At 45.2% G+C, this 17486-nt stretch overlaps 1 protein-coding gene across 1 annotated transcript; it reads left to right on the forward strand.

The window, feature by feature from the left end:
• The first annotated feature begins 1963 nt into the window (after window positions 1-1963).
• Window positions 1964-14145, forward strand: LOC306818110 (uncharacterized protein). Its single transcript, XM_079335483.1, has 12 exons — window positions 1964-2068; window positions 3084-3271; window positions 4167-4323; window positions 4928-5062; window positions 5921-6112; window positions 6177-6322; window positions 7445-7571; window positions 8241-8428; window positions 8527-8683; window positions 8754-8888; window positions 9700-9891; window positions 10150-14145. The coding sequence occupies exons 1-12, from the start codon at window positions 2026-2028 to the stop codon at window positions 10275-10277; spliced, it is 1788 nt and encodes a 595-aa protein (XP_079191609.1). The 5' UTR covers window positions 1964-2025; the 3' UTR covers window positions 10278-14145.
• The last annotated feature ends 3341 nt before the right edge of the window (window positions 14146-17486 follow it).

Genomic DNA, 17486 nt, shown 5'->3' on the forward strand with positions numbered 1-17486 from the left:
TACCTTTTGTCGGTAGAGATTACTTTGAAGTTCACAGTGGTGAAGTCTTGATTGGATGTGGTGGGAATCCAAAAAATAAAACTTTTGTAGAAAAATAAAATAACTCACAAACATTCGACAGACAACCTAATTAAACATGATCTACAAGGTTGGCTCTGACAAGAATAAAGCCCCCCTGCAGTGATGGTTCAACTTGTACTACTTCTCCCCCTCCTTCTTTTCTGGGTTTTTTTCTTTTTTTTCTGCTGCAGGCGTGTGATTAGCAGGTTGTGAAGCCGGTTTCTCCTGTTGTGGAAGACCCCTCTCTGACACGGTGAGGAGAGAAAGAGGCCCTGAGAAAAGGCAAACTCGAAAACTTATACATTTCCATCACATTACACAGATCACTCCCCCATCACGCCACATAGAGCCACTGCCCACCTGGCAGGGCACCATCCATCCCCTAGTGTGAGAAAAGACACTACATGGCTATTTACCATCTCCCAAGGCTGAGAAGGAGATGGAGTCCAGTGAGACAGAGTCTGGGTGACTCTTCCCACATGTACAGAGTGTGAGAAACAGAATAAAGGGAACGAAATGATGGGAAACAAAACACCCGATAGGCTGTGCATGTAGTATTATAAGACATTTCAGATACATTTTATATGACAGATTCTATGAGACCTTCGTAGTACAAATGGAGTAACATTTTACCTCATAGACCTCTGAGGTATCTGAGTTTGGAACAACTACATGTTTAAATCTGAACTCATTGAGGACAAAGGCTGACGTGTTGCTCCTTGAGTTACATGAAATATATTTATTTTTATATTTGAATAGGTTGCCTTGGAAGAGAACACATCATAACTCTGAAAGACAAGCCATTTTGTACTGTGTGTTCAGGTCATTTCCTGATTGCCACAGGAGGTGGTGTATTGGACAGCAGTAATGTGGAAAGGGGATAAGTAGAAGAAGAGGTAATTGTTCCTCAGGTGTGCTGCTTACCGGGGAGAAGCAGACAGTTTTATTGAACTAAAACTGTGTGCTTCTGAAGGCTAATAATTGAACCTTTTTTTTTTTCCGTTTCATCAAAGTTAGTAATGGAAGTGCGTGTAAACAGTGTCTTTATTGGTGGTGGTAAATAAATACATCTTGAACAAGTGCGCAGATGTTTGATTTACAACTTGGAGCTGCCGAAGGACGACGTGTCAGTTACAAATATCCCGGGAGCAGCAGCTCACTGTGGCCTAGGTTTCTTTTCTTTTTTTAGTTTCGGCAAAATCAAGTCACAACAGACAACACTGGCATTAATTGCCCAAACCACAGGGAGGATTTGGACGCTTTTTTAAAAAAAATTTTTAGGAGTTTTGCTCAGCAAAAGCTCAACAATGTTCTTCTCCTACGGTTTTTTTTCTTTCCACAAGTATATTTATTGAAGTTTTTAGTGTGTGACAGGTGACGTAATAATGTTAACATTTAGAAAGTCCTGCACATCCCATTACAACCAGGATGCGTGTCCTCCCTATATGGTTTGTTTGTCCTGTGAAAGCGGATATTGATTTTAGTGGTGCAGGTAAGTTTAGAAAAAAAAGCCCTTATATGAGGTATTCTGGGAAGATGCATTGATGGTTTCATGATAAAACACAAACAAGATTCTTATTTTGTGTTTAATAATACGTAGCTTTCAAGAGGAAACACTTCATCCACCATCCTATCTCCATGTTACTTTTGACTGCAACAGAATTTTTACATATATTTGTGTAATTGAAACTCAACTTCACGGTCACAACAGACGATTCTCTCCTCCCGGTGCAAACCCCAAATAGAAAATATGAGACCGCTCAAACAACCTGTCAATCTTAATGTCATGCATAGTAAACCAGTGCCATATAATAGAGAGGACACTAGATTAAATTCATACCACAAATTAAACGAAAGCCAGCCTAACGCTTCATGACTACGACTCCCACAATCCTCTGCGGTGCCTCCATTCAGCACGTCACAACGTCAGCTGATGATGTTTAGAATGAGTTTCTCCGGTGAAACATGGAGGTGACAGCAGCTCGCAGGTCGTTTCTGTGTGATATTGGTGAGCTCTGTTAACCATTTTCACAACAGCAACTTTCATGTTAGCAATTGTCGCTCATTTTATAGGCTCGTGCTCGCGCTTTGCTCGTGACACTGGCTAAAACGGATGTAAACACCAAAACAACATCAGCTCTCAGAGCCGTATCTGTCCGCTGTCACCGGGACCAACAGGCTCATAAACGAGGTGAAGTGGGCTGCGTGATAATCATCATTCATTTGATTTAAGTCCTCGGAAAACACATTGAGGGAGAAAACCTCATTTGCAATGGTGCCGAGGTCCAAGATCCCGATAAAACAAGCAACGGCAGGAAATGAAACAAGAAAAACAACTGAAAGTGCAGTCAGTTTTAAAAATAGCAAGAAAATACAATAGCCTATATGTTAAAAAAAATTGAGTAAAAGTAATAGGTAACTATTTGTATAATGTTAAGAGCAAAAACAGCTAAAATCAATGAAATGATAAATGAAACGTTTGTGAGTCAGTGTTATTAATGAGTTGATCTTAAAATGTCTCTGAAGGTGTTTGGTGCACAGTAACTAAAAGCAGAGCGTCCTTACTCTGTGTGGATTCTTGGAACCTGCTACCCCCTCATGTGTTCATGTAATGACACGATTACTAATTATATGGTTTATATCCCAAGTTACAAAATTCACTTCAACAGTCAAGATGACTTTATCGCCTCATAAAGTCATAAATGTGTCTTTAGCCATGCTGCAGCCATAAAAAGACAATGATCACCATCATTCACTTTAAACATTTAACGATAAAATGATTAAGAAATATCCAAACAAAAACTAAGGACACCAATAACATCCTATCTGTCTTATTTGTCACTATTTAAAAGCCAGGGATAAATGACTTTTTGAACCTGTTCAGTCTACGACGGGGCGCTCTGAACGTCGTACCAGAGGAGCTCGTACTGTTTGTGTAGAACATGACACGGCTCACTGACAGTCTTATCAGCAACTCTTTTATGGTACACATGAAATAACATCAAAAACGACGTCTGTTCGAGGTTTCTGGGCAGACCGGACCGCGCTGCATGAAGCGGCGTCTCACGGCAGAGCGCTGCAGCTGAAACAGCTGATTGAGGGCGGCTCATCGGTCAACATGGTGACGGTGGACAACATCACGCCGCTCCACGAAGCCTGCATACAGGCTCGTCCGAACTGTGCACGTCTTCTGCTGGAGGCTGGAGCACAGGTGAGATAAACCAAGCTTGTATTGATAACCCTGAATTACATTTGGATGCCTTGCTATGGTTCAAAATGTTGCAATCGGAGAGGATTTAAGACCCTTTTACGGTGTACCAAACAAAATCCTTAGCTGCTGTCATCCAGCACACCTTGGGAATACTCAGGAACTCCCTTTAAGTCACAACATCTTGGTCTCTGTCAGAGCCCTTTGCTTCACATTGGACTTGTTGACTCAGCATTGTGGCCTTGCACCTCTCATTCTTCAAAACCAGGTCCCACCGAGATTTGAACTCGGATCGCTGGATTCAGAGTCCAGAGTGCTAACCATTACACCATGGAACCACACCTCTGCATGACGACGGAGCAGTCAAATCCCTTCTTACATGCCATCACCATGTATGGCTGCAGATAATATTACATAGAAGGCTTGAGGGGCATAGCGACAGAGGAAGGTGCTGTGCTGGCTTTCACATGTGGTCAGCTAAAAATAATAAACCCCTGCCCAGTGCAAGAACACAAAGTCACATGGTCCCAGCGTATTCAAAGGCTCCAGCTGCCCTACGACCTCTTCATAGTCTTGTCCTCACATCTCCTGACATGCAGAGGCTTAGAATAGTCCTTCCCTGCATCATGTTACAGACAACACTTTCTAGGAAAAGCACAGCGCGTTGTCAGAAGTGGGATTCGAACCCACGCCTCCAGGGGAGACTGCGACCTGAACGCAGCGCCTTAGACCGCTCGGCCATCCTGACTGCACAACCTCAAAAAGTCTTTGTGGACGTACGTTGACGTACAGCTGCCAGCTCAAAAGGAACTGCGAGAACGTTTTAGCTCCTGTTCGTCATTTAGAGCCCAAAAGTTCAGATGAACAAAAAGCTTTATGGTTTCTGTGTTTCTTCCAGGTGGACGTACGGACCGTCCATGGCAGCACTCCTCTGTGTAACGCCTGCGCTTCTGGAAGCCTGGAGTGCGTGAAGCTGCTTTTAGAGCATGGAGCCAAAGTGAATCCTTCGCTCACAGCTCTCACTGCGTCGCCGCTCCACGAGGCGTGCATACAAGGTGAACCTGCAGCAGCGTCACGAACACCACATCATACCAGGAGAGGCTCTCCAGCGCCTCCTCGTCCTCTGTGCACACAGAGCGCTGCAGAATACTTTTTACATTTAATAGACTTCGCACGATATAGACACATCGAGCTGTCTGTCTGTTTTATTTAACAATTCATGCAGCTATTGAGAATTTTCTTCCCTGAAAAACAAAACACACAACCTTTGAAGGATTTCTAACAAGCATTAAAAAATTTTTTTGCTTTGTTTTTGCACCTCGCTCCATGTCGTTTATGTTTGAAAGTTATTTTGGGGGCTTTTTGCCTTCATTGGATAGAGGGCTTGACAGAGACAGGAAAGGTTTGCAGGAGAGATAAGGGGGTTGACATACAGCAAAGGGCAGAGGTCAGATTCAAACCGACAGCCGCTGCAATGAGGACCTCAGCTGCAAGCGGCACAACTGCCTATCAGCGCCCCCTGGTGCTGATATGCATCTGTTGTGACAGATTCAATCAGATCAAATGTTTGTTTATCTGACATTAAGTTAAATTCTTTTATCTGATACCCTTGAGAACCCTGTGAGACTTTGTTCTGAATAAGTCTGTTGTTCCTCTCAGGTAATGTTGAAGTGGTGAAGTTGATAATAGCCAGCGGAGCGCTGCTGGAGGCGTATGACGTCCACTTTGGTCCCCCGCTTCACATTGCGTGTGCTAAAGGACACGTGGACTGTGTGAAGGAGCTGCTGACTGCAGGTCAGGACGTGCGTTTGAAAAAAGAATCCATGCTTAAAAAATGAGGAAAAAGAGAGAGGACGTGGTGGACGTGCTCTGTTCTCCGATTTAAGCTCTGTATGAAAAGATCCAAATGCAACACATTTGAGTTGGCATAAAAATTAAATATCCTGCAGCCTCATTTATCAACAGCGCATACATGGATCTGTGCATAATGAGTACGTTGGAATTGATCGACTTAGTTAGAAACGTGTGTAAATGTAAGCACGTGGAGTCAGTTGGCCGGAGCCAAAAAGACTCGATCAACATTTTCAGAACCTTTTTACAGCCAATCGGTCTCTTTGTCTCTAACCTTCGAAAAACCCCTGTCTGAGTGAGGGTGCTTGTGTGTGTGTGTGTGTGTGTGTGTGTGTGTGTGTGTGTGTGTGTGTGTGTGTGTGTGTGTGTGTGTGTGTGTGTGTGTGTGTGTGTGTGTGGAGGTGCATCCATGTCACCTTCAGGTTGCATGTGCCTGTGTTCAAGTGCTGCAGATGCAGGTACACTCAGGTACATTCACACCTTGATGCCACTTAAAGGTAACATACCTAAACCAAAAGCTCACCTTAAGTTCATTCATGCGTTTCCTGAGTTCAAACGACGACGTTCGACTTTTTGCATTTTATTCTAATTTTCATTTGTAAAACTGAATTTAGAAAACTTTCTTTGCACTGTTGATAAATGAGGCCCCTGTTGTTGTTTTTTGAGTTTTACATGCTTAGCTCATTTAAATAAAGGTCTGCAGCTTTGTTTTCAAATTTAGCTTTATTCTTAATATGATGAAAAATTAGACAAATAAGTTCCTTAAAGTAGCAATGAAATGCTCATCCGAACGTCCTGCAGGTGCCAAAGTGAACTCAGTGAAGTTCCATGAGACGGCTCTGCACCACGCGGCTCGGGTCAACATGGTGGACATGATCGAGCTGCTGCTGGAGTTTGGAGCTGACGTTTACGCCAGCGACAATGTGGGAAGGAAACCTGTGGACTACACAGCACCTGCGTCTCCAACTCACAACTGCCTCGCGTCTTATGAAAGTGAGTTCACGCACTCGTCTTCTTGCTTTCCAATCGATGGACCGCTTATCTTTTTCTCCTGCAGGTAATCCTCTGAGCCTGCAGCAGCTGTGCAGAATCACGGTGAGGAAGTTTCTCGGTACCAGAGCCTCAGTGGTCATACATCAGCTGGACGTATCTCACCGCATCGAGAGCTACCTGCAGTACTGCGATCAGCCCTCATCAGCTCTAAACCTATGAGGTTTATTTTCAGAATAAGGCTACTTGAAATAAACATCATGGACAAATATTAGCTTATCCATCATATGTCTTAAATGTACATACTGTGACTGAGGACTTGTAATTTTATTTTGAAGGTACAAACATGTTTAGAAGGAAGAACATGATCCTGTGAGTGGAGTTATTCTTATTGTGTACGAGAGGTCGTGTGTCGATGTTTCACTGGTTGTCCTGTGGTCCTCAGGCTGAGAGTTTGTGTGTGTGTGTGTGTGTGTGTGTGTGTGTGTGTGTGTGTGTGTGTGTGTGTGTGTGTGTGTGTGTGTGTGTGTGTGTGTGTGTGTGTGTGTGTGTGTGTGTGTGTGTGTGTTGTCTGTTCAAACACAGGGTGTGTGTGTTTAAGGGAGGTATTCCTCTCTCAGGGTCATCAGATCTAATAAAGTTGATCTTAATACAAATGTTGTTGGAGCACTTTGACCTCTTCAAGCAGTGGCGACTCGAGGCAGAGATTCACCTTTCATCTGTCATCAAGGTGCGTCTTCCCCATATTTAGGGCGAGAAAAGCATGCATTCATTTACTATTATATGAAGGAGAGCTGTCATACGTCACGTTAAACATTTTGCACTTGAAGATAAAAGTTTTGTTCGAGGCTTGAGGTGTAGTTCATGTTTGGAGATACCATGGGAGGCGAGGGGATTTTTTTTTTTTCCATTTTATTTTTGATCAGAATCCCAACGTGACATCACAAGGAGAGCACGTTTGAAACGGAGCATTTTTTCTCTGTGATGGAAGACTTACTGTATGCAAACCACAAGCAAAGGACTGGATGGATTTATTTCACATTTTGTGGGTTGGTAGACGCTCAGGTTACCCAAATGTTCAAAAACACTGTACAAATGGATTTGATCATAACATGTCCCCTTAAATCCATACCAAAATATACAAATACCATAAACAGACAAGTTATCAATACTATTACATACGTAATAATCCTCGTGACCTAGAACAAATGATTCATCGTTTCTGATCATGAAATAACCTATTTAGGTTAAAAAAAAACTACAAACCCCATCATGCGGCGCTAGGAGTTCCGGGTCTGTCGTGACGTCACGCCTTCCCCATAAAAACACGATCAGAACGCCGCTTGTTTACATACATCACATGTTTGTGTTCCTGCGTTGATGCTCGTTGTCGCGTGCGGAGATCAAACACAGATGATGACGCAGACTGACAGCGCTCAGCCGTACTTCTTCGGAGACATCGGTGAGTGTGAGAAAAAGACGACGTGTCCCGTTGAAGGGACGCTTTGCTCGGATTTTGACCCAATTTGAGGTCGGTTCAGTATCGCCTGACAGCATGTCTCACTAAGGTTGCTGTTTGTCAACAGCCGTGTTAAAAGTATTTTATTGCGTCACAACATTTCACATTGTTGCTGTTATAATTTTTGCACGCGTTTGTTTTTCTTCTTTGAATTTAAAACACGCAGTGATTTAATGTCGGGCTTTTGTGCCTTTAATTGGAGAGGAAGGACAGTAGAAAGAACCAGGGAAAGAGAGTGGAGGTTGGATTTGAACCCCGGCTGCCCACTTGGGAGGACATCAGCTCCCGTACATGGGACACGCACATTACCCGCTGTCCCACGAGCTCCCCAATCTCAGTTCATTTGAATGACCAATTGTATTGGAAAATACTGAAACTGAAATAAACCACATCTGGACACGAGCGGAGAAGGAACAAAAAATAATCCATCAAAAATTGGAAACCCACTCCTGCACACCTTCAAATAGTTTTTGCGCCCGTTAGGGGAAGTGTGCAGGAGTTAGTCTGCACCCTCGTCGAATAAAAGGATAACGCAGTGAAGATGAATATTTACTCTCCAAGTAATAAATCCATGAGTATGTAATGGTGTGATGATACACCTCCCCCCCGCAGGCTGCTGGTCAGAGAGGACGGAGGTGCACAAAGCAGCGTCGCTCGGTCAGGCGTCCCATCTGCAGCAGCTCATAGAGAGCGGGGCGTCGGTCAACATGGTGGCTGTGGACTCCATCACGCCGCTGCACGAGGCCTGCCTCCATGGACAGACCCAGTGTGCCCGACTGCTGCTGGACGCTGGAGCTCAGGTTAAAACCCAGCAGCAGCACGCAAAACGCAGGTAAAAGAAGAAGAACACGAGTTGTGATGTGTGACTTCTCCGTGTGTTCCGGGATGAATCCCTCAGGTGGATGCGAGGAACGTGGACGGGTGCACGCCGCTGTGCGAAGCCAGTTCGGCTGGTAGTTTGGACTGTGTGAGACTCCTGCTGGATCACGGTGCCAAGGCGAATTCTATCCTCACCTCCCGCACGGCCTCGCCGCTCCACGAGTCCTGCATGGGAGGTGAGCAGTCCGTTTGTTTTTTTTTTAACCTGTGCATCCACGGGGTCACGCTTTCCTCTGGATCTTTCAGGAAGCTCCGACTGCGTGAAGCTCCTGATAACCATGGGTGCTAGTCTGGAGGCGTACAACCTTTACTACGGGACCCCGCTGCACGTGGCTTGTGTCTACGAACACACAGACTGTGTCAAAGTGCTGCTCAATGCAGGTGAGCGAGGCAGGACGGGAAAACACACCTGAATGTGCCACTCTTGTTTCTTGCAGGTCATGGAGATGGATTGTGGGTATTTTGATGCTGGTGTGACTTCAGGACAGGGGAGCGTAGCTGTAACACGACCTCCTGCAACCTCAGCTGAACCTGACAACACGACATCTATATGCATGTGGCAACACCTTCACTTTAGCATGTTGCGCCCCATTTAGCTCACAGTCATCATCCAACCACACGGCTTCCTTTTTCCACCTCTCACAGGGACACTTTTTAACGGGGTTGAAACTAAAATGTGTCTTCTGGCGCCAGGTGATGACAGACTGATCATCAGAATAATAACACAACTCTTTGTTTGTCGAGTTTATTCATAAATCTTAACAAATCTTAACATAAATCTTAATTGTCTTAAACAATCTCATTTTTTTTTTTGAGGTCTGTTTTCTTTCTTTTCAAGACTATCAAATAAAAAGCGTTTTAAAAAATCTAAATTTTAACGTTTTTCTCTTATAGTGAGTTAAAAGAAGAGTGAACCCGTCTGGTTAACAATAGGCCAATGCCTTCACTCTCGGACAAAAAAGAAAAATATGTTTTTTAGATTTGTTCGATAAGTAACTTTTCCATTTCAAAATAGCCGTTTCAAAATCGATCTAATAGCCAAACATCTGGACGGCGTCGCCCCACATCCACAGACAGACCCACCGGGTTACAGCGTGTGCTGCGGTCCTGTCGTGTGAAGGACGGGAGAGAGACAGAGAGGGAGAAGTCTCAACACTCAGAATACAGAGAGACAAAGTCTTGTTTGTTTCAGGTGCCAACGTGAACGCTACCCGGCTGCACAAGACGCCGCTGCACCATGCTGCCAAAAACATGCGAGTGGAGATGATCCGGATGCTGGTGGAGTTCGGCGCCAACATCCACGCCAGGGATCAGAACGACAAGAAACCCGTGGATTACACCACGCCGGGGTCGCCGTCTGCAGCCTGCCTGAAGTTTTATGAGAGTAAGTCAGTCAGGAAAAAAAAAAACCCACTTGGGTCCAACTCTGACCATGAGCGCAGTGTCGCCTCTGAAACAGCAGAGGGTGAGCAAGGATCACGTTTCAGCTCTGACAGATGACACCTGTTGTTTGAGTTCAGGCTGATTTCTTCATATGAATGAGATGACAAAAAGTCAAGATTAATTTTTTTTTTATAATCTGCCTGATCTAAACAGTTTCATTTAACTTTTTTGTTGTTGTTGTTGTTGTCCTGCTGTGTAGCCACGCCGATGAGTCTGCAGCAGCTCAGCAGGGTGGCGGTGAGGAACAGGCTGGGCACCCGAGCTCTGAAGGTCGTACATCAACTGGAAATCCCCAAACTGCTGGTCAGCTACCTCTGCTATCAGTGAGCCGTCGGCTCTGCGGGAGGACGCACGCTTAAAGACTCACCAAGCTGCTGAGAGCAGCCCAGACGAGGTGCCGCTGTTTAAGATATCATAGAACTGTACACACTCACAGATTAGCGTTCTCTCTGGCGCTGCCTTCACACTAAAGAAACCCACTCACAGCCTTCAGACACACGAGAACACCTTCGCATTCACAACGTTACATCAGTCAGGAGTGCAAACACCTGAAGCGTCTGAAGGGAGACGCGTCATTTTGTGAACTTTTTGACCGAATGCTTTTTAGTTTTGTTGCATCAAACAGAAGAAAGAACTTTTAAAACGTGACTTTGACACCAAACGAGCAGCTGATCACGACGATGATGTGACGGCTGGTGAACACAGCTGTGCAGACGTTGGAGACAGAAACAGTCACAACAAACAGCCGTGAGATCTGTCGCTGTAAAAACAACACACGCTGCGTCTGACCGCCACGATGGACACGCTAAAACCCTGACGTTCGCCGTTTATTGATAACCTAGTTCACCTTCTCTTCTGATGCATCTGAGGACAACGACAGACAGACGTCAAGATCGGGAAAAATTATTTTTTTTACAATCGTGCATTGGGCAGGCCCTTCCTGAAACACTTCTCTAAGTGTTGATGTTTAGTTATCTTTAGCAGGGATTTAGCTTTAGGTCTGAATATATCAGACGTCTTTAATCACTGGACAAGAAGCTTCTCTTGTTACGAGTGCGTTTACATGGACTTGAGTATTTTGGTGTTGTGCATGTAAAACGCCTGCGACGACCTTATATTGTTGGAACTAAAGGAGTAACAAACATTTATGAAATAATAAGAACTGAAAGAAAAAAATATACTGTGAGAACTTTTAGGATGATTTACAATAATCAGAATATTCAAGCCCCATGTGAAAAATGTGCTGACAAAGTGAAACTAAGGAAAGAAACTTCAAGGTTCTCCCAAGGTCAAACAAGTCAGTCTGACTTACCTGAGGTCGTCTTACCTGCTAGACAAAATACTAAACTGACACAGAGAACATAACGCTTCCAACATTACAGTTATTAAACTAATGTTGCTCAGCAGGCACAACATATCCACGTGTAGCCAGCAGCCCTGCTCCAGGTTTTTAATTGGCTGATCAGCTGCAGGAGGGGAGGAGCTCTCAGGTGTGTGTCACTGTCACTATATCTCTCCCACGATCCAATCGGGTACACTGCATGTAAACGCGCTCATCGTCCGCTCTGTGGCGGTTTGGAGATTTAGGTGAGAAAGCGTAAAACGTGTGCGATTATACGACAGGTGCGTCGGCGAGGAGTTTAAACTGTGACGCTGACGGATCGCACAGACTTTATCGAAAGAACTGATTTTAATGACGGTAACCACGTGTGGGAAAAGTTTAGCTGACATGTAGCTTAACTCATAGTTTGACCCATCTCCCATTTGTTAACATGGAGGAGGCGGAGCTTATGACCTGCAGCCAGACAGTAGGAGGAAGTTCTGGCTTCACTTCTGGGGAGCCGTCAGCTCGTCCATATTTGTTACCATCCATCAGTCAGATCAGTTCTAACGAATGCTTCATTAAAAACCCGAGTTCGACGTTTTCCTCACCCTGCTGACAGGAAGTGATCCTCAAATAGAAGTCGCCTTACCGTCGGCTCTGTCCAGTAAACGCGATGAGTGATCTGTGTGAGGGTTGTTGTGTAATAAGAGACATGTTGCTGTTTAATGTTAGCCGTTCACATAAATAGAGCGTGCTTCTAATATTAGACATGATTACAGTGGAGTATTTATTTGAATAAAGTCGGCGCTCTGGGAGGACGGAGACTGGAGGCGTCTTTTTCCTGGCAACACAAAGTGGCTGTATTGAAAGCTAAACACGTCTCGGTACCGTAAACGCCAAGTTACAGTGAAATGTAAAGTTGGGCTCTGAGCCGGTGAACATATCTGAACCTAACGTGCAGAGAAATAGCGAGCAGCTCTCAGAGTGATAAACTCCAGATGCTGCTTCTCGTCGTCTCGGATGCCTGAATCACGCCCGGCGTCGACCTTTCTGTTTGATGCAGACACTGTAGTTTAGAGGAAGCTGTGATCCTATTTATAAACTGCTTGTGCACTGAGGTCGCAGTGTTTACAACAGGAAGTGTTTATGAATTCCTTAAAGTGCTCCAGTTTGCTTTATTGGCTCTTTTTCTAAGTGGACGTGAGCCGTTTTGGAAGTTGTGTAACTTTTATCTGCAGGGGTCAAACGGGGTCAAACACGAGCTTTATTTAAACTCCTTGTAATCGGAACACTGCGTCAGAACTGCGGCTGCATATTTCTTCTTCTCTTTTGCTAAATGTGGCGTCCCGATGAATGTTGTAGTTACCAAGCGAGCTCTAGTGTTTGCCGTAAACGCCTCATGCTTCAGCCGAACATCCGAACATCGTCATCCATGGAGCCGATGCTAGCGGTCATCATGGGCGAGAGGCGGGGTTACACCCTGGGCTGTCCGTCAGCCAATCACAACGCTGACATATAGAGACAGACAACCAGCCACACTCGCATTCATTCACAACTACGGACAATTCAGAGTCAGCAGGTAAGCTAACCAGCGTGTGATTGGACTGTGGGAGCACGCCAGAGAGCGCCCACGCCATGCACGGGGAGAACATGCAGAGACATGCATGACCAAGTTTATTCCTCACTAAACAGTCTTAACTCGAGCTGCTTTACTTTCACATAAGAAGACACAAGATGGACTCCCACAACCAGAGCAGAGAGTGAACAACATGCAGCAGACGTGCACGATCACTTCCAGACCACCGAAGCTCGTCTAAAGAGCGAATGAGAGGCTGAAGAGACATCATCAGAACAAATGTGCTTCTGCTCTCCGCAGTGATGGCGTAGCTGGAGGAGAGCGTGCAGAAACACTTTGTCAAGCTGTAGCTCTTAAACTGAACTGACAGTAAGATGTGCAAAGACGAGCGACCTTTTTCTCTTCTCCCTGTTTGGTATCAGCGGCGTCCACGTGCAGTTTACTGACCTGACCCTGCAGGATTTTTTTAAATACATGATTTCCAAACTTCGACTTTTGTGCTCCAGCAGCCAAGTGAGAGATCATCTATCAGCTCTGAGCGAGGCCTGCACCTGCGTCTTTAGTGTTTCTCTTTCTGGTCCTTACAAAACCATCAAAAACAACGTTTTACACTTTCGTTTTATCATCCAAATCTCTCCGTTTCTTCCCCGTCTTTGGCTCGCACCCTAAACGTGCCCGACTTGCACGATGTTGGCCCCAACACACGGCTCGTCTGCTGCACGCCATAAATATGCCAAACTGCTGCAATTTGCGTTTGCAAAATCAGTCTCTCATCGTCTGTGGAAACTTTGATGAGTTTTCATGCTACAAAAATGCACTCTTGCTCATTACAACCGTGTGCCGTAAATAACCCCGATGCTCGGATCGCTCCTTCTTCCCACAGTTTCTGACAGACTTTAAATATCTGACCCTGAAGCATATTAAGGACTGAACTTGTGTCTTAAAATAACCTCGACAAAACATGCATGTTTCAAAGCATTCTGAGACTGCAGAAGGACTGGAAAAATCCGAGGAGAGGAGCGAAGGCATGCAGGGAATGTCCCGAGTTATCTAAGATGAGAAACGCTCTGAAAATAGGAACGTCGAGCTTCAGAAGGAACAAAAGAGGCGTCTTATTTTGAAAGTTTCCTCCTCTGATTTTCATAGTTCTGGCAGTTCTTGTGGTTTCATTATTATTGTCTTATTAAAGTGAATGAAGTCCGACCTGTGGTGAATCATTGAGGAAAAATGTGTCATGAATATTTATCTGTACAGAAGTGTTGCTCTGAATGTCATTAAAATGTTGATTTGTTGAATACATTTTTCTCTCGTTTCTTGTCCTCATGTTTTTGCATGAAGCGACTTTTTAGTCGATATCATCTGCTGATGACTAACACTTTTATTTACAGTTAATGTTGTGCAGAAAACGTGTGCGCAGGGGATTGTGATTTTTTAGGGGGTTTTAGATCTGTTGGGTTTAAGAAGTTACAGCAACAAATCCAAAACGAGTTTATCGCTACGAACGTTTGAAGGTTTTCAGAAGTCATGATGCGTCTTTAAATCCGTTTTTGAAAAGAAAACTAGAAATCTGTCTTCATCTGAAAAAGTCACATTTTCTGTCTGTGTTGCTTTTCCCTCGTTCTCGTTCTGTACCTCTCCTTTAATGATCATCAGCTTCAGTAAAAACATGTTTCCAAGCTTTGAGATTCTGACACATTCATCAGTTTATAGTTTTCTCTTCTTCACTGTCAGAGCTGTCAAAAACATTTTGAGTAATTTGATCAAATTGAGCAGAACTTCGAGATCAAAAGATTCCTTTTTTTTTTAGCTGGATTTGTGCAGAGAGTCCTGGGTTGAAGTGAAGACGCTGTTTTTATGTGCACAGTTGCACTTGTTCACCACTAGGGTGTGCTGTGGTTAAAGAAATCCTTTGTAAGCAGTAAGGTGTGTTCAGGCCTCCTGACCCTCTGCTCGCTCTTCTGCCTGTTTCTGATTCTTCTGACTCTGCTCAGTCTGTTGTCATCTGTCAGGAAACACAGCTCTGTCAGGCTCATGGGAAAAAGATCTTTGTCGTTGCACAGTAAACAGACGGAGGATCACTTCTTGGCAGCGGACGTGCGCAGAGCGGAGGAGCAGATTGGGACAGGAGATCGTGGATTTGAGGCGTTAAGCGGACGGGAACTGGGAGGCTTTTGTTTGAGAATCAGAGATAAACAGAGAGCTGGATGCTGTGATGGTCCGATGCTACACCCCCCCCCCCCCCCCCAAAACCAAATCAGCAGCTGGAAATGAGCTGCAGATGTGAGACGATTCTGCAAGATGCAAAGCAAAGTAACATACAGATTTAAAAAAACAAATACTATGAAGCTCAAAAAGAAGGCCCTGAGTTTAAGGCACCTTATAAATGTAAAGAGAGTCTTTGCATTGTCATGGAGTGATTCAAAGTCATTATAGGTCGACTTCAGACCTCAGTCCAGTTTGAATTATCCCGCGCCCAGAAGAGACAGCAAGAGTTCTGGTCTCCTCTTTGCATGGACGAGTGTTAGTGATGAACTGTGCTCACAGAAAATGTCCTCTGGAAATGTTCCTGAGCTCCACTCATACACTAGATATTAACGAGTGACGCCTGAGTGACGTCCCCCGTGTGTCCCTGCAGGGGGCGCTGGAGTCCCCTGTGTGTCCCTGCAGGGGGCGCTGGAGTCCCCTGTGTGTCCCTGCAGGGGGCGCTGGAGTCCCCCGTGTGTCCCTGCAGGGGGTGCTGGAGTCCCCCGTGTGTCCCTGCAGGGGGCGCTGGAGTCCCCCGTGTGTTCCTGCAGGGGGCGCTGGAGTCCCCCGTGTGTTCCTGCAGGGGGTGCTGGAGTCCCCCGTGTGTCCCTGCAGGGGGCGCTGGAGTCCCATGGATGGCGGTCTCCGTGCTGGAAATGCTGTCTCAGGCTAACTTTGAGTCAAGCTAACGACAGGCTGAGAGCTGAGGCGGGTTTTAAACCGTTACACGGCGCCCACCTGTCAATCAGCTCAGCTACACGCCTTATTGTGAATAATTCTGATCAGACCAATGAACCAGGATCCTTCTGCAGACCCTCGACAGACTGCAGGATGTTGCACTTTCTTGGCTTTATTTTTCGGATGGCGCCCTCTTGTGTCTGATGCAGCATCATGTCTGGTTGGATGCAGCGTCCTACCAGGGCCTGAACATCTCACATAGAAAATAATAGTTTTCTCTCGTCTCTACTGCAGAATCTTGTCAAGATATTCTGCACGGTAGATGATTACTTTTTTTTTGTATCCGATGATTGTAGTTGAACTGGGAGCTGTGAAACTGCGCTTACTCGAGGCGACAGAAAAAGTGACTCTTGGGTGCGTCTGTACTGGAGGGAAATTAAATTAAATTTAGCCACAAAACAAAAGTTGCTTAGAGTGCAAAAAAGGTGAATTAATACAGAAGCAAACGTCTCACTAAACACAAGCGAGTCAGTTCTGTTGACACCCACTGCAGAGAGAAAGCAATAACTCGCTATCAGACGGGTGGGGAGCCGTTATGTGACGATTTGTATTAATGTTCTTAAAAGGAGATGTACATCCTAATCAGGCGCATGGAAGTGGAGCATCTTATCTCCCTAGCTGTCCATATCGTTGGATCCACACTGAGCTGGAAGATAAAAAGCCACATAACCAACCCCGGAGTCACAGCCTGATCCTGTGCGTCCTGACAGTCGCCCATTAGTCTTCTTTACTCCATAGGTTGTGTAACTGTTTCTTCAGGTGGTTATACAACCGACCTGGCTCGCCTTAAGCTGCTACAGGAACATTCGCTGATGATGAACTACAAAGGGGAGCTGCACAGTTCGAACCTTAAGACTGAGCAGGCATGCGGTCTGTTCACATGCTTCTCCTTTGATTTCTCAGGCTGTGTGCTGGATGCCAAAGGTCGTAAAATTTCACCTTCTTATTCCAGCTAAGATTTTCTCCGAGGGTTCTCAGACGCTCAGTGCAGTGAGTCTGGAGCCCGGTGGGGCCCGAGACATAAACAGCTTTAATCTGTAAAGTTCAAAGTTATTAGCCAAAGTTATCACTCCTCCTGTGACGTTGATTGATAAACCTGTCGGCAGTAATCCTGCACTGATTCTTGGTATTGGAAGAAGAGTGCGTGCTGTCCAACGAGGCCCCCCTTGTTGTTGCAAACTTTGCACATTTTGGGCCCCTGCTGTGATGTGAAGTCCTTCAGGCCTGCCGGCGTGGAGCCCCGAGCTTCTGGTGATGCTCAAAGTCGGACACGACATTTGCCCAGACGATTGAAAGACGTATTTTGAGTTTGTTTATTTTGAATCAATGCTGACACCTCGAACTCTCGAAGACTTTTTGATTGGGGTGCTGGACGTCACCCGTTGGAAACACGTCACCATTGTAGGGGTCTTATACCAAAAGAAGAAATGAAAAAGCATCAGTGTGTGAATTGGCTCTAATGTGAGTTTAAACATCGTGTCCGTCCTGATTTTAATAATCAGCTTTACTGTGAATCCGTCACGTCACATCTATACATGTTGTTGCTTTATTCTGATGGAGAGCTGTTCTGTGCAGCTCTCACTGTTGTCCTTTCCTGCAAGGGTTAGCATAGTCAGGATGGTTTGCTGATGGCCAAAGGCACAAGTCTGTGGTT

This window comes from Symphodus melops, assembly GCF_947650265.1.
Source record: "Symphodus melops genome assembly, chromosome: 22".
Lineage (NCBI taxonomy): Eukaryota > Metazoa > Chordata > Actinopteri > Labriformes > Labridae > Symphodus > Symphodus melops.

Coding starts and splice junctions, on each gene's coding strand:
- LOC306818110 (XM_079335483.1), top strand. CDS start 2,026: ATGGAGGTGACAGCAGCTCGCAGGTCGTTTCTGTGTGATATTG. Junction 3,272..4,166: donor TGCTGGAGGCTGGAGCACAG/GTGAGATAAACC, acceptor TGTTTCTTCCAG/GTGGACGTACGGACCGTCCA. Junction 8,684..8,753: donor CCACGAGTCCTGCATGGGAG/GTGAGCAGTCCG, acceptor TGGATCTTTCAG/GAAGCTCCGACTGCGTGAAG.